Source organism: Stegostoma tigrinum, chromosome 9 (assembly GCF_030684315.1).
Source record: "Stegostoma tigrinum isolate sSteTig4 chromosome 9, sSteTig4.hap1, whole genome shotgun sequence".
NCBI lineage: Eukaryota > Metazoa > Chordata > Chondrichthyes > Orectolobiformes > Stegostomatidae > Stegostoma > Stegostoma tigrinum.
In genome coordinates this window covers 74594657-74619022 of record NC_081362.1, presented here as the reverse complement: position 1 = coordinate 74619022, position 24366 = coordinate 74594657, and the positions used below count along the sequence as shown (strand labels likewise).

Here is a 24366-nt window from a genome sequence, read left to right as displayed (position 1 = left end):
GAACCGAGCGGAGGTGCTCTGCAAAGCAGTCCCCAAGCCTCCGCTTGGTTTCCCCAATGTAGAGGAAGCCACACCGGGTACAATGGATGTAGTATACCACATTGGCAGATGTGCAGGTGAACATCTGCTTAATATGGAAGGTCATCTTGGGGCCTGGGATAGGGGTGAGGGAGGAGGTGTGGGGCAAGTGTAGCATTTCCTGCGCTTGCAGGGGAAGGTGCCAGGTGTGGTGGGGTTGGAGGGCAGTGTGGAGCGAACAAGGAAGTCACGGAGAGAGTGATCTCTCCGGAAAGCAGACAAGGATGGGGATGGAAAAATGTCTTGGGTGGTGGGGTCGGATTGTAGATGGCGGAAGTGTCGGAGGATGATGCGTTGTATCTGGAGGTTGGTGGGGTGGTGTGTGAGAACGAGGGGCATCCTCTTTGGGCGGTTGTGGCGGCAGCGGGGTGTGAGGGATGTGTTGTGGGAAATGTGGGAGACGCAGTCAAGGGCGTTCTCGACCACTGTGGGGGGAAAGTTGCGGTCCTTGAAGAACTTGGACATCTGGAATGTGCGGGAGTGGAATGCCTCATCGTGGGAGCAGATGCGGCAGAGGCGGAGGAATTGGGAATAGGGGATGGAATTTTTGCAGGCGGGTGGGTGGGAGGAGGTGTATTCTAGGTAGCTGTGTATCTAAACCAGTATCTAAACTTTATTTCTTATCTGGTCAAGGATTCACAGCCCCTTATCATGAAACAACCTATCACAGAACTCTTGTGCTTCAGCAAAATTCATATCCATTGGGACACTTCAAGTGTGCCCTTTGCTCAAGCCCGTAACCTATTTATATTTCAATACCGTTAGGAACATTGAAGCGGGACTGTGTCATTCAGCCTCTCAAGCTTGTTGTGCTCATCCGCCTCAATGCCATGTATGCCTGACATTATTAATTGAAGTAAATCAATCTGACTCATGAACTTACTGAAAAACTGAGCTTCCAGGTACTGACCCTTGTGCTTTCTCACTAATCATACTCCACACTCATATATCGCCCTTGACTCTAACGATTCAGTTTTGAAAATTCAAATGCACAGCATCCATAGGCTTTCCCTGACTGACTCTGTTAATAACATCATGAAAAAATGATTTTGCCTTCATAAATCCATGCTGACTTTGTTCATTATTTTCTAAATATTCAATAAAGACATGCTTTATAGCAGATTCCAGCAGTTTCCCTATTACTTATATCAGGCTAACAGGTCCATAGTTCCCTGTTTTCTCACTCTCCCTCCCTTCTTAAACAGGGTGGTTATATTTGCAGAGATAGTAGAAACTGCAGATGCTGGAGAATCTGAGATAACAAGGTTTCTGAAGAAGGGTCTAGGCCCAAAACGTCAGCCTTCCTGCTCCTTGGCCTGCTGTGATCACCCAGCTCTATACCTTGTTATCTTTAGTTATATTTGCAGTCTTCTTATCTACAGGGAGCACTGCAGAATGATCTGAAAGATAATCACCAATGTTTCAATCATCTCTTTAGCCACCTCCTTCCACACCCTACAGTGAAAGTCATTGTGTTCCATGGATTTAACAAGTCCTATTAATTTCTCTGATACTACTTTTTGACTAATGCTAATTGCTTTCATTTTCACATTCCCAGTATACCCTTACATCTTTATTATTTCAGGGAGACTGCAATTTTCAGGATTACAATTTTTTTTGGCAATTGTATGAGCCTCTTCCTTTGGTATAATGTAATCGTTAACTTCTTTTGTTAATTGCTATCTTGTTTTTTCTGTTAGGTAGTTTTGATTGAAGGAACTTTTTTTGATAAGCAAGTATTAATTATTTAAATAGTACCTATAGTCAAGCTACAACCAACATTTTAATATATTTTTTACAATCTGCCATAGCCAACTTCCTCATCTCATTTCCATAATTTCAAACTCAATGAGAAATTCCATCTTTTATGGTCACTATTCCCTAAACAAAAGGTACAATAACATTATTAATTAGCCTTTTATCGTTGCATATCATCAGAATTAAAATATCCTGTTCACTAGTTGGTTTCTCAACATACTGCTTCAATTCACCTTGAATGTATTACAAAAAATTTTCCTCCATACCCATTCATGTTCATTAGCTATACCAAGTCTTTTATGGATCAAAGTAATCCATGGTATATTCCCTTTAGTGCATACATTTCTAATTTTCTCTGATTAATACTATGCCCTACATTATCTTTGGTGACCTATAAACTGATCCCTCCAATGTTTATTTCCCTTGTTGATTCTAAGCTCCATGCAAACAGATGCTACGTTCCGTTTTTCAAATCAGTGATTCTCTTTCCCTAAATACACAGATCTTGTTGCTTATTACCCATACTACCCCCTCTACCTTATTCCTTTCATCTATCCCTCCTACATGCTGAATTTCCTTCAATGTTCAATTCCTGTCTTGGTCACCCGGCAGCCACATCTCTGTAATGACAATTTGACCATACACTTTAAGAAGCCTCACTGAGATAGTAAGCTAGGGTTCCAGCCTGCTACACCAGGAGTCATCACAGAAATTAAAGATTTTACCAAAGTTTGCAAAATTCCTGAATTTACTAGTCTTTTAGGACCCAGGTTGATAGAAAGATGATAAAATTCTCCCTGAACACACGTACAGATGCACAAAAGAAATTGACATTGTGAGTGGAGGGAAAAACTGAGAAGGCCCTTGTCTCCAGGGTTCACTGAGTTGATCCTTCTGGCTTGTCAGGGCCTGCTGTTCCTTGATTTGCTTGAAGGAGATACAAAGCAACTGGTTCACAACTAAATAAGTATCTGACTTGTTGGTTGAAAGCAACAGCTCCAGAAACTGGTGAGGAAATTTAAACTAGTTTTAACTGTTTTTTTCACTTAAAAGAGAAAGACACCATTTCTCTTTCCAAAGGACCAATGACTTTTTCATATCCACAAGTTGTTCAGCTACCTTGGAGCCTAGCACATAGCTTTGTACAGGTGGAAGGCCTTTGTCACCAACAATTGGTCACCAGCCCATAGACCAATCAGCTATTATTGCCAACTGAATCTCATTTTATGTTTATTCCCCGGCGACAGTTTGTCTGCAACTAAAATGGCCCTGCAAGTAGAACAAATCAAGTCCCATTATTCTTGGTATCATCTTAAAAGTTAAATATTGCAAGGTTTGCAAAGTGCCCAATTTATCTATCAGATAGACCAAGCTAACAAAACACACAGACTGAACTTTTGTACTTAACAAGAGTTTTTTATCCCAAATCAATAGATTTTAACCACAGGCATATAATAATTAATTGTTGACATATAATTCTACTGAGTAAAATGCAAACACTGTTCTCAAACCCAGTTATACATGCATGCAAATAGATGCAAACAGACAACAAAATATTACTATTACACATGGAGGACATGAAATTACTGGGGCAACAGTTCACTTGCACCAGTTCTCAGTACTAGAAGAAGTGTTCTTTTTGTCTGCCAAGTCCTTCAGTTCTGTGATCTTTTATTTCAGGTTCTTTCTCTTCTTCACAGGAGGCACAGAGTGATTGATTCTTGATATGTTGGTTAAAATCAACAGCTTACGGCAACTAATTGGACAAGTAAACTGTCTTTCTTCAGGTCTTAGGTATTTTACTGGTGAGAGACACAGACCAACTGCTCTTTCAGCAGTCCAAAGCGTTGTGCCAATATTGTCAATGTCCACAATCTGTTCAGCCACCCAGAAGAAATCAGATAGTTGTTGTCAGGCTGATATCATCCACAACTAGTCGCAACTCCTCAAACCAATCAACAAACTGTTGTCGCCCAAATTTCACTTTGTATACGCCCGCTGATGCTGTCCCATTTGCAAACAGCTTTCCCCATTGCTTGAGCAAGCAGCAGTGTTGTCTTAATGCTGTGCAGATGTTATGTCTATGTCAGGGTGAGATTGGCATGGAATTCACAGCATCAGTACCCCAGTGCATATGTGAAGCTTTCTTTATCGGAACCACCAGCTCAGATCTAGCTAAAATTCATGCTACAACAGGGAGATATCCTTACTACATTCCAATGAAGGCAAAATTCTGCAGACAATGGAAACCTGAAACAAGTACAGAGAATGCTGAAGAAAGTTAACAGTTCTGGCAGTGTTTGTGGAAAGAGAAATGCAATTAACATTTCCAATCTGGTGCCAGATTTGAAGCATTAAGTCTATTTCTCTCTCCACAGATACAGCTTGAACAGTTGAGTTTTTCTCGCATTTTTTGTGTTCTTATTACAATCCACATGTGAATATCCTTGTTACTGATAGCTCATACATGCACACGCACCTCCCTTAAGTTGCTGGAAAATGCAATAAAAAGCTACTTGCATATCACCACAATAAAGTGCATCAAAATGTCCTTTGTATGAAGAGGCAACAGCATGTTCAAAACTAAGAATCTGCTTCAGGGGTCAATTGGGCAGCTCCATGGCTATGAATGCAGGAATTCCCAGAATTTTAAGTCTTCACTCATAGTCATTTTCTGGTTTTATTTGGGACAAGCTAAGATTTTATACTTTAGAAGGCAGAAGGAATTCTTTGGAATCTTGTGCTCTGGCCTCATTCACTACACTTGCATTAAAAAGGCTGTGAAATTTCAAGCACAGACCTGTACATCGTTTTCCAGTACTCTTTGGTATGCCAAACGCTTTGAAATGCCTTAATAGATGTGACAAACTGCTAATTTCCTGTTAATTATATGATTGATCCAGCCAATTCTGGAAGAGAGCATGCAGTTTTGGTCAGTTTATCTCAAACATCATTAGAAGCCTTTCTAAAGAGTAATGACGTCAAGCCTTCGGGGACTAATGCTTGAGAATAGCTTAATTGACTAATTTTGTTTTCTCTTGCGGAAAGATTGAGGGGAGACAAATGAAAAGTGTAACTTTCATTAAATGAAATTTAAACAAGGACATTGAAGAATGGGAGCCAAATACAAATATAAAGCAATATTTAACCTTCAAGAAAAATTCTCACATCGTAAGAAAAATATGAAAGAAACTCACAGAGGTTCGTTCAGGGTCATGTTTATAAAGTAACCACATTCTGATTTGTTGGGAAGGACTGCAAGAATTATCAAGCTATAAACAATTCAGCAGAGGTTAGGCAGGAAATTTGGGGCTGAATCCTACCATAGTTTGAAAAAGTACCATTTCTGAAGTTTCATGGAGGGGTTCTCTTTGCAAGGCCAAGTGGATTTTCCCACACTATCATCCCAAGCTCACCTCATTAACTACCTACCACACCCCTATAGTGCCCTTTGTATGCAATACAATCCCCACAGCCAGTAGTATTCACCATTGCTGGAATCCCCAGGAACAGTGGCACTACAGGGGAGGTGATGGCCTTGTGGTATTATCACTGGACTGTTAATCCTGCCATGGCAGAAGGTATAATTTGAATTCAATAAATATCTGGAAATAACAATCTAATGATGATTGTGAATCCATTGTCAATTGCCAGGAAAATCCCATCTGGTTCACTAATGACCTTTAGGAAAGGAAACTGCCATCCATACCTGGATAACAAAGTGTGGAGCTGGATGAACACAGCAGGCCAACCAGCATCTCAGGAGCACAAAAGCTGATGTTTTGGGCCTAGACGCTTCATCAGAGAGGGGGATGGGGAGAGGGTTCTGGAATAAATAGGGAGAGAGGGGGAGGCGGACCGAAGATGGAGAGAAAAGAAGATAGGTAGAGAGGACAGTATAGGTGAGGAGGTAGGGAGGGGATAGGTCAGTCCAGGGAAGACAGACAGGTCAAGGAGGCGGGGTGAGGTGATAGGTAGGAAATGGAGGTACGGCTTGAGGTGGGAGGATGGGATGGGTGAGAGGAAGAACAGGTTAGGGAAGCTGAGACAGCTGGGCTGGTTTTGGGATGCAGTGGGGGAAGGGGAGATTTTGAAGCTGGTGAAGTCCACATTGATACCATTGAGCTGCAGAGTTCCCAAGCGGAATATGAGTTGCTGTTCTTGCAACCTTCGGGTGGCATCATTGTGGCACTGCAGGATGCCCATGATGGACATGTGGTCTGAGGAATAGGAGGGGGAGTTAAAATGGTTCACGACTGGGAGGTGCAGTTGTTTGTTGCAAACCGAGCAGAGGTGTTCTGCAAAGCAGTCCCCAAGCCTCTGCTTGGTTTCCCCAATGTAGCGGAAGCCACACCGGGTGCAATGGATACAGTATACCACATTGGCAGATGTGCAGGTGAACATCTGCTTGATATGGAAGGTCATCTTGGGGCCTGGGATAGGGGTGAGGGAGGAGGTGTGGGGGCAAGTGTAGCACTTCCTGCGGTTGCAGGGGAAGGTGCCGGCTGTGGTGGGTTGGAGGGGAGTGTGGAGCGGACAAGGGAGTCGCGGAGAGAGTGGTCTCTCCGGAAGGCAGACAAGGGTGGGGATGGAAAAATAGCTTGGGTGGTGGGGTCGGATTGTAGATGGTGGAAGTGTCGGAGGATGATGAGTTGTATCTGGAGGGTGGTGGGGTGGAATGTGAAAATGAGGGGGATCCTCTGGGGGCGGTTATGGCAGGGGCGGGGTGTGAGGGATGTGTTGCAGGAAATACCGGAGACGCAGTCAAGGGCATTCTCGAACATTTCGGGGGGAAAGTTGTGGTCCTTGAAGAACATGGACATCTGGAATGTGCGGGAGTGGAATGCCTCATCCTGGAAGCAGATGCAGCGGAGGCGGAGGAATTGGGAATACAGGATGGAATTTTTGCAGGAGGGTGGGTGGGAGGAGGTGTATTCTAGGCAGCTGTGGGTGCCAGTGTGCTTGAAATGGACATCAGTTTCTAGCTAGTTACCTGAGATGGAGACTGAAAGGTCCAGGAAGGTGAGGGATGTGTTGGAGATGGCCCAGGTGAATTTGAGGTTCAGGTGGAAGGTGTTGGTGAAGTGGATGAACTGTTCAAGCTCCTCTGGGGAGCAAGAGGCGGCGCCGGTAGTCATCAATGTAATGGAGGAAGAGGTGGGGTTTGGGGCCTGTGTAGGTGCGGAAGAGGGACTGTTCCATGTAACCTACAAAGAGGCAGGCATAGCTTGGGCCCATGCGGGTACCCATGGCCACGCCTTTGTCTGTAGGAAGTGGGAGGAATCGAAAGCGAAGTTGTTGTGGGTGAGGACGGATTCGGCTAGGCGGATGAGGGTGTCGGTGGAGGGGGATTGTCTCCCCTTCCCTAACCTGTTCTTCCTCTCACCCATCCCTTCCTCACACCTCAAGCCGCACCTCCATTTCCTACCTGCCACCTCATCCCGCCTCCTTGACCTGTCCGTCTTCCCTGGTCTGACCCATCCCCTCCCTACCTCCTCACGTATACTCTCCTCTCCACCTATCTTCTTTTCTCTCCATCTTCGGTCCGCCTCCCCCTCTCTCCCCATTTATTCCAGTTCCCTCTCCCCGTATCCCTCTCTGATGAAGGGTCTAGGCCCAAAACATCAGCTTTTGTGCTCCTGAGATGCTGCTTGGCCTGCTGTGTTCATCCAGCCCCACACTTTGTTATCTTGGATTCTCCAGCCATTCTGCAGTTCCCATTATCACTACCATCCTTACCTGGTTTGGCCTGCATGTGACTTCAGGCCCACAGCAATGTGGCTGACTCTTAACCAGCCTCTGGGCAATTAGGGATGGGCCTGGTCAGCAATGCCATCATTCCATGAAAAAATAAATAAAAACACCATCTTTAAAATGCCGATAAACACTGAGTCAATTGCTCGTAGATAATACCTGGAGATTTGGAGGATAAGGTGGCTCAGACAAGCAACATCTTTTTCCCCTGGACTGGCAGAGGAGGCTTCAACCCCAGACACTGTCATCATAGTCTGAGTTTGCTACCTGGGACACTGCAATCTCAACTGTCTGAAGGAACACTCAACAATGTAGGAAGAAGAGCTGTAGCTTTCTCTACCCTGCCAACATTTTCATTCAAATCTGTTTCACTCACTCTAACTCTGCTACTGCACCCCATGTTCCTGTAAGCTTCACTCTACCACTCTCAATACTGGCAACAGCTTCCCTCACTCAGTCTCACCCAGTCAAACTCCCTGATGCAAGTAACTCTATGTGACCTCTGTGCTGCCTCAAGCCATCTCACTGCCTTTCTCCCATCTGTGCTTGTACCAGCAGCTGTGTCAGAAAATCTCACCTCACTTAATCTCTCCCCTGTCTTTCAACCAAAGAAAATACAGGCCATAATAGAGCCAAATGAGCCAGGACATTTGGGTCCTCACCCCCTGCAAAGAGAGGAAGCTAACCCTGACCACTCTAATTGACTAACTGACCCTGCCCAAGCACCTGAACTGATCTTGGAGATTGCCATTGACTGACTTTTTCAGGACCCCATGACTGAAAGGTGCCTCCCTTATCTTGACTGAAAACTGCTCCCTCTAAGTGAGGGAGACAGTGTCCCAAATGGAATAAAAATAGATTCCGTGGCAAAAGAAGCTAAACCAAGTCTGTTCATTGCCAAGGGGTAGGTTTTCTGTTGCTATGCTGTTTTAGTGTAGCAATGTACAGAGCCTCCTTGGTCTAGTGTGGGAGGGGAAAGCAACTTACTCATCTATCTCAAAGAGGCTATGATATCAACTAAGAATTAGTTTATTGCATGATAGCAACTTACTGTAGGTTTCATTGATACCATGGACATCGTTCCAAAGCCTGTGAAGAGAACCTGAATGGTAGGTCTTACTCCTCTGAGTTGTTTTGCTCTGCTGCCCACAAGACTTCTGGATTCATTGTAGTGGATGGTCGCACGTTTGTGCTCCTCAATATCAACCTTTACAGAATGATATACAACATCACCTCGAAAGATTTTTCTCTGTATTAGAGTTATGCATTTGAGAGTATAATTAAATTTGCAATTCCCCATCTCCCCACAAATTTCTGATTTCACAATCAGGCTTTGGGTGGAATATTCTCATATGCTGGATAATGTGGCCATTGGTGAGAAAGCTAGGGGAATTGAGAGAGATTGACAGTGAGAAGATTCCTGACTTTGGGAGCAAATTGTTCCCAAGTGTTGAGAGCCAAAAAAAAGTCATCTATTAGCATATAGTGTAATCCTCATTTCTTCTCACTGAAATGCTGTGCCCCATTCTCCCACCCACCAAATAGAAACTTGACAATTTCTGACATTCAAATCAGAAAGGTAACCTGGAACCTCCAGCTTGTCACTTGCTCCGCCAGACCTCTCTCTGTCTCTCACGTCACAGGGCAGACTCCATGGGCAGTGACTGCAAACATCTGCTGTTCAACTTGAACTCCAGACAGCGAGGTTACAATTTCTGTCTGCCTGACATGTCTAGGGCAATTGTTCGGAACAATGGATGTAGCTGGGAACTGCCAGAACTTGACCGCATGTACAACTGGGCATTAAAAATGGCATGGCACCAGGAGGAGGATATCCCAGCAAGGGCGAGTACTTATGGCTGTGGCAAGTGGGAAATGCAATGAATGAGGTGCCTTAGGGGCATGGTAATGGCCAATAAGGAAAGTTTGGAAGATTGTGTGAGAGAACCCATGGTAAGATTCAGCCCATTGTTACAGAGACCATGAAGAGGACCAGGCAGTAGGTCTTACTCCTCTGAGACCCTGAGCTGTTCAGCCTACAGGTTCATGTGACTTCATCGTGGTGGATGGTGCTTTTGGTACTTCTTCATTTTAACCTTTTCAGAACCAGACACAACAGGTTCAGCATCTGGGGCCACTACTTTTGGGAGGGGGATGCCTCTACAAGCTGGTCTGCTGCTGCCTCAGGCAGACAGGGAGGTCTGCCAAGCAAGTCTCCTTTGAGTCCCGCTCCTCTGATCTACCATTTCCACTGCCTCAGAAAACTGGAGCTTAACTGAAAAATCTCAGTGGGCTTCCAGCAATCGGTCTTACATCACCACGAATTTACTGGCTTGGGTTCAACACCCCTTTTGAGGACAGGTTGCCTTACCATTCCTCAATCTCACATTTATGAAAATGACCTGGGTATGGGATAGAGCCAGGAATCAATATGCTGTTAGGTTTTGCAAAATTCTGCATCTGTATGCCTCAATTCCTAGCTCCAGTGGGCTTCCCTTTGTCTCTGATGTTGCAGGCCTGATGAGCCAAATGAGCTTTCCCCTTCTGCATTTGTTCTGTCAAGCTGACATTTAGTTGTTATATCCTACTTCATCATTGCAAACTATGGGACTCAACCTAATCCAAGGAAACATTATTGGGCCAAATGACTTGGGTAGCAGGCAAAGTGCACTGTTGCATTTGCACTTGTCCTTGAATGTTTAAGTTTTAAAACAGCTTGCTGGAAATTGCTCAGATTTCTGCTAATGTGTGAATTGCTCAAGGTGCAATGAGTTTGCAGGTCATCTAGCAACTTGGTGAACAATGGAACTCTCAGGGGACCATCTTAACCAATGACATTTAAACATTGAGAAACAAACAAAGGAGACACTAAAAGGAGGGTGAATTAGATTAGATTAGATTCCCTTCAGTGTGAAAGCAGGCCCTTCAGCCCAACAAGTCCACACCACCTCTTGGAGCATCCCACCCAGACCCATCCCCTGAGAACCCACACAACCCTGAACGCTACGGGCGATTTAGCATGGCCAATCCACCTAGCCTGCACATCTTTGGACTGTGGGAGGAAACCGGAGCACCCAGAGGAAACCCACGCAGACACAGGGAGAATGTGCAAACTCCACACAGACAGTCGCCCAAGGCTGAAATTGAACCCTGGTGCTGTGAGGCTGCAGTGCTAACCACTGAGCCACCGTGCCGGATGGATTTGATGCCAAATCTGATTTAGAAACAGAGATAGAGGGAGAGAAAGATTGCATTAAGAGGCCTAACAAGGAAAACAACAGAAAGGAAAAATAAGGAAAATATTTAATGTTTTCATTTTTAATTTGCCCTAAAATTTACAACCTCCACATTTGAGAAACACAGATTGATTGAATGTCATTCACAATTATCGCACTGTCAAGAGGATACTTATCATGTTAATTATGTGAGTTAATTTTCCTCAGTGAATTGAACGAGCATATAATGTGCAAAAGCAGCAACTTCATGGAAATCAGAGTAAGATTAAACACAGGATGTCATTTTCACAAAGCTAATGGGGGGGCAATGCAACATGTGGCGAGTCGCAATGCACAGTGTATCTCTTTGCCACTATAAGCACCTGATCATTTTGTGCATTATTAATGATGTGTGAGATTCAGACATCACAGTTTCCGTAGCATAAGCATTCCTTCGCCACCCCTTCTCTGGTTTAAGGCTTGAGCAGTGTAATCCTGTTAGGTTTCTCACCACGTCCTTTTGCCTCAGTAGCTTAGAAAATGCATGAGTCCTAAAGAACACTGTAAGTTTATGTTTTCATGCTAAAATCAATCCTCTTGACCACCAAATTTGATGTGGTATTAGTCAATCTCAATATTAACCTGTTCAGCACTAGGTATGCAATTCTTCCGTCAGCTGTATTTATGGTTAAAACTGAGATGTTGACACAGCAAACTGCTGCTAACTAATCGGTTTAGCTGCCTGTCATGAATGTGCTGGACCTTGCTTCAGGATTTGAGTGTTTTAGAAAAGTAGAAAATTGGGTAATATATTTACACTCTCAGTGCAGTTCTTTTGCTGTTCATCCTTAGCTGTGAAAGCCCTATGTTGCCTTTCATTTATTTCCAGCACCCATTAGTGCTGACTTTGACACTACAGAGCAAATATAGTATGATTGGTCAAAGTTACCTACAAGTGTAACATTTGAAAACCAGGAAGGACAAGAGTTTTAACAACTTATCAACAGTTGCTTACAGACTAATGTTTTATGAAAAAGTGGATTGATTTCCAATTACTTTGATAGTTAGAGCAAGCCTTTCATTATATATTTATAGAGTTTGATTCTTCAGTCCTCTCCTATGTTGTTGCTGCTCCTTTGAGATACAGGCATCTGGCCATAAAAACAAGGCTTCTATCAATGTGAGAAAACATAGAGCGGGTTTTTCCCTGAATTCGTCAAATTAACTGGTCATGCTGCAGCATGTTCCCATTTTGCCTTGAGTAATGTTACCTACTGACCTTCCCCAGTCAATTATTTATGGCAGAAGACAACAATACAACATTCATTCTGAAGACAAGCCATTGGACCCAAAACGTTAATCTGCTTTCTCTCCACAGATGCTGCCACGTCTGCTGAGTTTTTACAATAGTTTCTAATTTTGTTTCTGATTTCCAGCATCCACAGTTCTTTGGCTTTTGGGTGTTTTTTTAGATACAGTATTAATATTTGATTTCTTGCTTATCATATCTTCACCTAATCCATGAGCAAGTGTATTTGACAATAAATTAAGTTTTCAATTGTTTTTGTAGCGTGCACTGACATCTGAAAGGAACTGAATTGAGAACTCTTCCTCTTCCTATGAACTTTCTACACCTTCTTCTGTTTAAGGCTATCTTCTGCATATTTTCAACTAGGATGGAAGGAAGGTTCATATCAGAGGTTATAGATGACTAATATGACCTACCAAAAACATAATAGGGCAAGGTAGACACTGACCACTCAAGAAGAAGTTGAACATTGTTGCACCTTTTTTTATGAAATATCAACATGTGACATGATCTTCAGATGGCCATCTGCTGCACATGATCTCTCTCAGAAACATGCCAGCAGCAATGTTATATGCCAGTGACATCTAAAACAGCAACTTGCAAGCCTCAAGTGATTCCTAGTCTCCTTACATATGAAAATAGCAAACCTATGGTGTTGGGTCTCCCAACATATTGATCATTAACGGAAGACATCCCCCAAATTGTGTCCTGGAGTTACTGTTGCACATCTTACAAAAGCTAGCTGAAGTTTTACAACATTTGGAGCAGGTAGGACTTGAACACAGACCTACTTGGCTCAAAGGTAGGACAAATTAACACTGCACCACTGAGCCCTTAAGTGAAATGTTATATGTGCTTGTTTGGCTAATGCTCATGCATTCCCACTTAATGGAAATAATCGGTAGTGAATAGAAACAATGGGGAAGCCATAGTCATGGATAAGCTGAGATAACAAGATGTAGAGCTGGATGAACACAATAGGCCAAGCATCATCATAGGAGCAGGAAAGTTGACATTTCAGAAATGAAGGATCTGGGCCCGAAACGTCAGCTTTCCTGCTCCTCTGATGCTGCTTGGCCTGCTGTGTTCATCCAGCTGTACACTTTGTTATCTCAGATTCTCCAGCATCTACAATTCCCAATCTCTCATGGATAAGATGATTGTGTATTTTCTGCCCCCTTGCAGCTGCAGGAGGTTGTTAGGAAAGGAAATCAGAATCAGGCATTGACAAAGGCTTTCATTTCTTAAGCTCTTTTGATGTTTAAATCCCAAGACACTTTAGACTTAATAGATATAATAAAAATCCTTGTCAAGCTAGAAAGATAGAAAATGAAAAGGATAAGCACTGCTAAGTCAAAAAGTTAGCATGGTGGCTCACTGGTTTGCACTGCTGCCTCACAGTGCCAGAAACCAGGGATTCATTCCACCCTTGGGCGACTGTCTATGTGGATTTGCACATTCCCTGCATGGGTTTTCTCCAGGTGCTCCAGTTTCCTCCCACAGTCCGAAGATATGCAAGTGAGGTGGATTGGCCGTGCTAAATTGCCTGTAATACCCAGGTTTATATAAGTTAGGTGGATTAGCCATGGGAAATGCAGGGAAAAGTTATAAGGAAAGGGTGTGGGGATAGGTCTGGATGGAATCCCTTCTGTTGGGGTGGTGTAGACTTGTTGGGAATTGATTCAATTAATTGTTTGATTCCATTCCATTATCAAATGTAGGGATTTGATGACGATGAGCTAAGCTTTAAAGAGATTTTTCATAAAAAAGTATAGAGCTGGCCCCTTAGATGGAAATAGAAAGCACACAGAGGAGGCTAACATTTTATGATGGCTTCCTAAACATGTAGAGCTGGAATAGGGCAGGGCAGCATTTGATTTAAAAGTGCATGGGTTTGGTTGATTGGTAAGCTAAAAGAAATTATGTTGACATTTTCAAAATCAAGTTTCAAAGCTGCCCACTTCTAGTCTAAACAAAGGCAAAATGAGGTCCAGGCAACTAATCCACCCCTTGGAGATAGGTCAGTCATTGAAACCTTTTAAAATATCTGTGTATCTCCATTTTAATGAGATTTCTATTTAGAGTCCCTATTACTTGTGTTTCAACCTTGGGAAATTTAGCAGCTTAAAGGACTCAAGAACAATCAGATCCTTAGCTAAGAAAGGTATTTGCACCACAGTTTGTGTTCCAGGAGAAAAAAAGAGTATTTCCTTCAATCCCCAAGAAACTATCCATTAATGTCACATTTTCATTAAACCCCCCCAACCCCACAAATTCCTCCATCCTTTCTCTGATGACAATTCCTGGTTCTAAAATTATGGACCTCGTACAGGACGAGGCTTATTTGCTATGTAATGAAGTTCCTGCTCCATAGTTTTGTTCATCAGGCTGGTTGTAGAATGAGAAATCTGAAGAACAAAATATAAAGTTCCACAGAGTTCAGGATAATTGATACTACCATATTTCCCAACCTTTATTCCATCACCATAACACTGGCCCTGTAGAATCTCAATCACTACTTAGTAAATATTGAAATGATTGTCAATGTCACATCTAATGGTTACAATATTGGGAATTGGAAGTTTCTTTCTTATGAATCTTTCCATGGAGTGTAGGTTTTCCTGGCTAGTCCAAAGTTTCTCATTCATTCCTAATTGCACTTGAGATGATGGTGAGGAGCTGCTGGCTTGAACTGTGGTAGTCCATTTGGTGTATGTACACCACACAGTTCTGTTAGGAAAAGACTTCCAGGATTGTGATCCAGTGACATTGAAAGAATGCGAGTACAGTTCCATGTCAGAATGGTGACTAGCTTGAAAGGGAACTTGCAGGCGGCCTGATGCTACGACTCACTTGCTGCCCTTATCCTTCCAGTTGGTTGAGATCATGGTTTTGGAACATGATATTGAAGGAGAATGTATGAATTAAGTAAACAATTTTGACTTCTACCTGCAGGATATCAGCATACGGAGCTGCTGGAGGCATAGGAGGAAAGGGAAACTTTAGAAGATTTCATGGTGTGTTAGTGCAAGCCATTTTCCAACTAGAAAAAGATCTAATTCTATACATACTGGTTGGACAACAGGGAGAAGATGCTTGTCCTAATGTAAGTAGCTATCTAGTTAACTTTACATACTTCTTTCCTTCATAGCAACATGAATAATTAATGGAATCACAATCATCCATGGTGCTGAAAACTGTTTTTATTTTATTGATCTCGACCCCATCATTGGAGAAGTATGTAGTGATATCTTGAAAAGTATCCATATTACAGAGGAGGAGGCGCTGGATGTCTTAAAATGCACACAGTTGGATATATCCCTAGACCTGATCAAGTGTATCCCAGAACTTTGTGGGAAGCGAAGGGAGTGATTGCTGAGACATTGATATCATTGATAGCCATGGGTGAGATGCCAGAAGACTGGAGGATGGCTAATGTGGTACCATTATTTAAGAAAACATCAGGGAACTATAGACCAGTGAGCGTGATGTCAGTGGTGGGTAAATTGTTGGAGGGAATCCTGGGGGACATCATTTACATATCGTTGGAAAGGCAAGGACTGATTAGGGATAGTCAACATTGCTTTGTGCATGGGAAGTTGTGTCATGCTCACTTGATTTGAGTTTTTTGACAAAGAAATTTGGTGAAGGCAGGTGGACATTGTCTATATGAACTTCAGCAAGGTGTTTGACAAGGTTCGCACGGTAGACTGGTTAGCAAAGTTAGATCACACGAAAACTAGAGAGAGCTAGCCATTTGGATACATACTTGACTTGAAGGTAAGAGACAGAGAGTGATGGTGGGGTGTTGTTTATCAGACTGGAAGCCTGTGAATTGCGCTGTGCTGCAAGGATCGGTGCTGGGTCCAGTGCTTTTTGTTATCTACATAAATGATTTGGATTGAATGTAAGAGGAATGGTTAGTAAGTTTGCAGATGATACCAAAATTATTGGTATAGTGGACAGTGAAGAAGATTATCTCAGAGTACAAATGGTCCTTGATCAGATGGGCGATTGGGCTGAAGAGTGGCAGATGGAGTTTAATTTAGATAAATGTGAGGAGTTGCATTTTGGAAAGGAGAATTAGAGCAGGACTTATACACTTAATGGTAGGGTTCTGGGGAGTGTTGTCAAACAAAGAGACCTTGGGGGTGAAGGTTCATAGTTCCTTGAAAGTAGAGTCGCAGGTAAACAGAGTGGTGGAAAAAGCAATTGGTATGCTTGCCTTTACTGGCCAGTGCGTTGAGTATAGTTGTGGCTGTATAGGAAATTGGTTAGGCCAGTTTTAGAATACTGCCTTCAATTCTAGTCTCCCTGCTATAGGAAGGACACTGTTAAACTTGAAAGGGCTCAGAAAAGATTTACAAGAATGTTGCCAGCGTTGGAGGGTTAGAGCTAAAGGGAGAGGCTATTTTCCCTGAAGTGTTGGAGGCTAAGGAGTGACCTTATAGGGGGCTTTAAAATCATGAGGAGTATGGATAGGGTGAAGAATCAATGCTCTTTTCCCCAGGATAGGGGAGTCCAAAGCTAGAAAGCATAGGTTTAAGGTGTGGGGGAAAAGATTTAAAGGGGACCAAAAGGGCGACTTTTTCATGCAGATGGTCATACCTGTATGGAATGAGTTGCCAGAGGAAGTGACAGAGGCTGGTACAATTACAACATCCATGAGTCATCTGGATTGAATCATCAATAGGAAGTGTTTAGAGGGATGTGAGCCAAATATTGGCAAATGGGACGAGATTAATTAGGATACCTGGAGGGCGTAGATGAGTTGGACCAAAAGGTGTGTTTTGTGTTGTACAACTCTATGACTCTGTGACTAAATGGCCTTTCCAACACATCCCTCAATATCTTCTCTCCAGAAATACATCAAATTTGCTCTTTAATTCTTTTATATTGTCTACTTTGAACACTTTCTATCATAGCATATTCTTAAACTCTTATTATCCTGATAATTCTTATGCTTAACAACCCATTCGTCCTATTTATATGGATGTGTCAAAGTAGTTTGATAGATGAGGAAAAGATGCTATATTTGCAGTACATGTTTCACGAAAGACCATGTTAATATGTGTTGCACAGTGTAACGCAATAAATACCATTTAAATCAGCATTTGCTCAATCTAATCAAATAAATCCAGTTTGTTATATAACTGCATGTTCTAAAACAGTGTGCGCCTAAGAGTATTAAAAAAGATTTGAAGAAAATACCATAAAATCCATCAAAACTACTTGATCTACAGATCATGTGAAATCTCATACATTGGATCTACCTAATTACTTCCCCTATCTAAAAGTCAATGTTCACACTATCAGTTAAGCCAGATTTGCAGTAATCATTTTCAGTAAGTTGCCTTCTTTGCTTGACATTCATGATGGGATTTATTCAAATGAGGGGATATATTCAAACCTAAAATCTGCGGTCCATCCATTGCATTTCCATATTTTCTGTTTTATTTCTGACCTCAAAATCTAGTTCAATGATTTGTACAAAAGAAAACAAAAACAAGCAAAGAACATTAGATCTGCCAGTGCTCAACTTCTGCATTGCACAGGAGACCTTTCTCTATTTGTTTGCATTCCAACTCAAGTTATGAGTGTTGATGCTGACAAGAAAGGTAATCTCTGCCGAGATTCAGGGCAAAGTTAAATATAATCCTGACCAATTACGTTCCATAATTGAGCATTACAGGAAGCTAAGATTGTACATGAGCAAAGAAACTGAAGTAAGCTACTCAAACTATGTATTGCCATGCACTGTGATAATGGGAACTGCAGATGCTGGAGAATCCAAGATAACAAAGTGTAGAGCTGGATGAACACAGCAGGCCAAGCAGCATCTCAGGAGCACAAAAGCTGATGTTTCGGGCCCAGACCCTTCATCAGAGAGGGAGATGGGGAGAGGGAACTGGAATAAATAGGGAGAGAGGGGGAGGCGGACCGAAGATGGAGAGAAAACAAGATAGGTAGAGAGGAGAGAATGGGTGAGGAGGTAGGTTGCATGAACGGCAACTCATATTCTGCTTGGGAACCCTGCAGCCCAATGGTATCAATGTGGATTTCACAAGCTTCAAAATCTCCCCTCCCCCCACTGCATCCCAAAACCAGCCCAGCCTGTCTCTGCTTCCCTAACCTGTTCTTCCTCTCACCCATCCCTTCCTCCCACCCCAAGCCGCACCTCCATTTCCTACCTACCACCTCATCCCGCCTCCTTGACCTGTCCGTCTTCCCTGGACTGACCTATCCCCTCCCTACCTCCTCACCTATACTCTCCTCTCTACCTATCTTGTTTTCTCTCCATCTTCGGTCCGCCTCCCCCTCTCTCTCTATTTATTCCAGTTCCCTCTCCCCATCCCCCTCTCTGATGAAGGGTCTAGGCCCGAAACATCAGCTTTTGTGCTCCTGAGATGCTGCTTGGCCTGCTGTGTTCATCCAGCTCCACACTTTATTACCATCTACTACTCAGTCAGGATCTTGTGGGATTGAGGCAAAATCATCTAATACTTTGCATTTTGTTCATTACTGTACATTTCTACATTGATATGTTGCTACTCACTGGCACTTAATAATACGTAAGGAAGGTTTTATGAATCATTGAAGTATGTTTTCATGTTTTGTGTTTGCTTACCTACTGAAACGTTAAACAAGTAGCTTTTGACTTTCGAGATAATAGGAATTGCAGATGCCGGAGAATCTGAGATAACAAGGTGTAGAGCTGGATGAACACAGTAGGCCAAGCAGCATCAGAGGAGCAGGAAGGCTAGGACATTTTGGGCCTAGACCCTTCTTCAGAAATGGGGTAGGGAAAGGGGGTTCTGAAATAAATAGGGAGAGAGGGGGAGGTGGATTGAAGATGGATAGAGGAGAGGATAGGTGGCAAGAAGACAAACAGGTCAAAGAGGCAGGAATGGAGCCAGGAAAGGTGAGTGCAGGTGGGGAGGTAAAGATGAAATAGGTCAGCCCAGAGACAGGTCAAGGGGGCGGGATGAGGTTAGTAGGTGGGAGATAGGGGTGGATCTTGAGGTGGGAGGAGGGGATAGGTGGGAGGAAGGACAGGATAGGAAGGCGGGGATGAGCTGGGCTGGTTTTCGGAGGCAATGGGCGGAGGGGAGATTTTGAAGCTTGTGAAGTCCACATTGATACAATTGGGCTGCAGGGTTCCCAAGGAGAATATGAGTTGCTGTTCCCGCAACCTTCAGGTAGCAACGTTGTGGCACTGCGGTTGGCTCAAGATGGACATGTCGTCTGTGGAATGGGAGGGGGAGTTGAAATGGTTCATGACTGGGAGGTGCAGTTGTTTATTGTGAACTAAGTGTAGGTGTTCTACAAAGTAGCCCCCAAGCCTCTGCTTAGTTTCCACGATGTAGAAGAGGCCACAATAGGAACAGCGGAAGTAGTATACCACATTAGCAGATGTGCAGGTGAACATCTGTTTGATGTGGAAGTCTTCTTGGGGCCTGGGGTGGCGGTGAGGGGGGAGGTGCAGGGGCAGGTGTAACACTTCCTGTGGTTGCATTGAAAAGTGCCGGGTGTGGTGGAGCTGGAGGGGACTGTGGAGGGAACAAGGAGAGAGTGGTCCTTCTGGAAAGCAGATAAGGGTGGGGAGAGAAAAATGTGTTTGGTGGCGGGGTCAGATTGCAGATGGCAGGAGTGTCAGAGGATGATGCGTTGGATCCAGAGGTTGGTGGGGTGGTACGTGAGGATGAGGGGAATTCTGTTTTGGTTTTTATTTGCTGGGAGGGAAGGTGAGGAATGAGTTGGAGAAAATGCAGGAGACATGGTTGAGGGTGTTCTCAACCACTGTTGGGGGGATGTTGCAGTTCTTGTAAAACGAGGACATCTGAGATGTATGGGAGTGGAATGCCTCATCCTGGGAGCAGACACGGTGGAGGCAAAGGAATTGGGAATAGGGGATGGCATTTGTGCAGGAAGGTGAGTGGGAGGAGGTGTATTCTAGGTAGCTGTGGGAATCGGTGGGCTTGAAATGGATATTGGTTTCTTGGTGGTTGCCCAAGATGGAGACGGACAGGTCCAGGAGGGAGGTGTTAGAGACAGTCCAGGTGAACTTAAGGTTGGGGTGGAGGGTGTTGGTGAAATGGATGAACTGTTCGAGATCCTCGTGGGAGCACGAGGTAGCGCCGATACAGTCATCAATGTAACGGAGGAAGAGGTGGGGTTTAGGGCCAGTGTAGGTACGGAAGAGGGATTATTCCACGTAACCTACAAAGAAGCAGGCATAGCTTGGGCCCATGCGGGTACCCATGGCCACCCCTGTGTCTGTAGGAAGTGGGAGAAATTGAAAGAGAATTGAAAGACTTCACAAGCATCAAAATCTCCCCTCCCCCTACCACATCCCAAAACCAGCCCAGCTCGTCCCCACCTCCCTAAACTGTCCTTCCTCCCACCTATACCCTCCTCCCACCTCATGCGTCACGCCCATTTCCTACCTACAAACCTCATCCCGTCCCCTTGACCTGTCCATCCTCCTTCGACTGACCTACCTCCTCCCTACCTCCCCACCTATACTCACCTCTACTGTCTCTATCCCCGCCGACTTGACCTGTCTGTTTCCTCTCCACCTATCTTCTCTATCCATCTTCTATCCATCCCCCCCCACTTATTTCAGACTGCCTTCCCCACCCCCATTTCTGAAGAAGGGTCTACGCCCAAAACATCAGCCTTCCTGCTCCTCTGATGCTGCTTGGCCTGCTGTGTTCATCCAGCTCTACGCCTTGTTATGTCAGCTTTTCACTTTAATTGTGATTACAACATTCAGTTTGCATTCTCCTATCATCATTCATCAGTCAAAGATAAATACTGTTAACTTGGCTATTCATTCTGCCAACCAAAAATATACGTCCATTAAAAATCAATGAGCCATGCATAAAGATTAGAAGAAAAGAAATTGGCTGAACCATTTATATTACTTTTGTCTTTTACATTCATTTCACTGTAGTTGTCATTTATGCATTTCATTATTTTACCTTGATGTAGCACAGCCTCTTCCATTTACCTTAGCTATTTATCTGGCTTAGCTATCTTAGCTGCTTATCTAACAATGTTGCGTAAGTGTTACACAAAGGATCATTTAACTGTATATTCCCATATTCTGTAAAATCTAGATTTTCCATTTCTGTCTCTAATCGAGTCAGGGAACACAATGGGGTAGATTTTGACTTTGAGTGATAATGCATATTTAATGATGAATTGTAGCTAATTTTGCCCCTCTCCTGAATTATATTTCCATTAAAATTAAGATAATGGTGGTAAGGGGTGCTGTGAAGGAAGCAGAGAATTTGTTTACGCAGCAACAGCTTGTACTCATATCTCCATTCAATTTGTGAGCATTCGCCACTGAGCTCTTAGTCGCCTGTCATTTTAATTCTAAACTGTAGAATCCTTTGATTAGGCACTTTACTGCCTTACAAACTAAATATTGAGGTCAACAATTTTCAAACCATAATTTATTCCCTGTTCTGTTTTTTTAACATATTCTTTACCCCTCATTTTCCTCTTGTTCCCACCATTCTACCATTCAAATTTTAGACGTATTTTTGCTGTTTGTTCCACTGCCACTCCGCTTGGTTTTTGCAGCATCAATTGCTTATAATTTTAATCTCTCCAGTTCATCAACCTACATTTTTTGGTATATTCTATTCCTCTGCTTCACTTGCTTAGAACTTAACATTTGTAACTCTTTTTTCCAGTTTTCATGAAAAATCATCAATTGGGAATGTTAATTGTTTCTCCCTCCACAGATGCTGCTTGATCCTTTAAGTATTTCCAGTATTTTCTTCTTAAATTTGAGATTGCTAACATCCTCAGTACTTTAACCTGTTCTATTTATTTATATTGGAATTTTATCAGGGTAACATGTCTGAGTGATCCACAGGACTGATGTCAAACACTATCACTTGGAAATTTCCCTCCAAGCCATAGACTATCCTGACTTGAACTCTGACAATGTTGTAGCACAAAAGACAATCACAGTTATCACATAAAGTATAATACTAAGTTTGTGATCAGAGCAACTGAACCTCCGATAGCTGCTAGGCTGAAGAATGGAGTAAGCAATTTGTAATGAGATGTTTTATAGTGTGACCAAGTGATAAGTGGTAAAGGAGGTGACAAACATGAGGGATTATTGAGCCTAGTGGAGGAACGGAGAATGTGCAAGATGTTGGCAGTTGCCAACTTAATATGGAGAAAGTAGAAACAAGGATTATATACAAACTTTCAATGGGAAAACCTAAAAGACTATAAGTGAACAAATAGGCTGCAAATACAAAATTCATTACTTCAGTTGATAGCCATTAAAAATATGTGGTTGGAATTTCACAATTGGGCATGGCTTCAAATTTATGAGAGGGTACACTAAGGCTCTTGAGGCTCAGTGTTAGTGTCCCTAGCTTTGAGCCCAGGTTCAAGTCTGACCTTTCTCAGAAGTATGTCTTCACATGTCTGAGCAAGTCGATTAAAAATGACAACAAAAGGGAGAAAAGATAGGCAGGATTTGAAGAACTGCATATTTATGGAATTGATGACTCGGTGAGGTGATGTGAGTTGTGTGTATAGCAATGTTCTTGCTAAGCTGGGGCACAGGTGCCAGACTGGTCCTATGATATAATAAATGCAACACAGGACTACAAAGACTTAAGCTGAACATGCAATGAAAAAATGGCCATATACGATGAGCTGAATTTTATGAGCCCAGCAGCTCCAACCACCGAAATCACGCCCCCACCCCACGCCACCCCACGACTACTGACATGTTTGCAGACAGGATGACATAAAAATTACCCAAAGTGACCTCAACTGTCCCCGACCTATCCACAATTTTGCATGTTGCTTGGAAGAGAGCTCGCTTTATTTGAGGCAAAAGGACTTGGTGAAAAGCTGAACAGGATTGCACTGCTCAAGATTCAAGCCAGAGATGAGGTTGGGAAAGGAATGCGTAGCTCAATGGATCTGCCCTTCTCTGATGCTCCAGTCCAGAATAGCCAAGTCCACCTGTGCTGCATACGCACCAAGAGCTACTGGCCACATAACCAATTGAAAGTAACACAACAAAGCAAAGCCCAAACCCAGCTCATTCATTCTGGAAGCAAGTTTCAATGAAGTTCTGTCTGGCTCAACAATGCAAAAAACTATTAGGATTTCCTCCTGATTTTCCTCCTTGTCAGTGTCCTGATCCTCATCCTCAGAGGATTGCTGCAGAAGTTCAATCATTGACTATCTTTAAGACAGAGATGGATGCCTTTCTGGAGACTAAAAACATTTAGGAATAAGGACACAGTATTGAGGTGAGTAATCAGCCATGATCTAATTGAATGCTGGGTCAGACTGAATGGCATGTTCCTGTTCCTGAGTTTCTAGGGTTTTCTTTCCAATCATTCTATTTTCTCTGTACATAAATCATTAGCTATAACACTGTCATCTACTTTCCCATATGGAAAATTGCTCAGTTATGTCCTGTACACAAAAAAGCAGGTCAAATCTAATCCAGCCGGTTCCTGTCAAATCCGTCCACTTTTGATCATCAGTAAAGCGGTGGAAGGTGTTAGCAACAGTGCTATCAAGCAGCACGTGCTTAGCAATAACTGCTTATAGATGCCTAGGTTGGGTTCTGCCAGTGCCTTTCAGCACTAAACCTCATTACACCTTAATTCACACATGAAAATAGACCTGATTTTCAAAAGTGGGGTGAGAGTTACCGCCCTTGACAACAAGGTTTGCATTAGCTGAGTGTGTCAACAAGGAGTACTAGCAAAACTAGAGTTAATGGAAGTCAGAGGGAAAACTCTCCACTGGTTGGAGTCACACCGGGCACAAAAGAAGATGATTGCAGTTGTTGGAGGTCAGTCATCTCTGTTCCAAAACATCTCTGCAGGAGTGATAGTGTCCTAGGCACAAGCATCTACTGCTGCTTCATCTATGATCTCCTTCCATCATAAGGTCAGAAATGGGATGTACACAGCTATAAATTTCCTTTATTAGCTCCAATTACAACTCCTTAGAATCTGAGGTAGTCCAAATCCAAATGTTGCAAGACCTGGATAATTCAACTTGGGCTGAAAAGTAGCAAGTAACATTTGTGCCACATGAATGCCAGGCATTGGCCATTTCCAACAAGAGAGAATCTAACCACCGTCCGTTGACATTCAATGGTATTGCCATCATTGAATATTCCACTGACAACATCCTGGGTATTACCATTGACCAGAAACTGAACTGGACGAGCCTTATAAATAA

General features: G+C 43.1%; 1 protein-coding gene across 2 annotated transcripts in view; it reads left to right on the top strand.

Moving 5' to 3' along the window:
* LOC125455175 (ALK tyrosine kinase receptor-like) overlaps window positions 1-24366 on the top strand; it is a 977528-nt gene that overhangs the window by 801918 nt on the left and 151244 nt on the right. For both annotated transcript variants that reach the window (XM_048536890.2, XM_059648635.1), the window contains exon 13: window positions 15070-15220. In XM_048536890.2, coding sequence (XP_048392847.1) covers window positions 15070-15220 — 151 coding nt within the window. The remainder of the gene's footprint in view (window positions 1-15069; window positions 15221-24366) is intronic.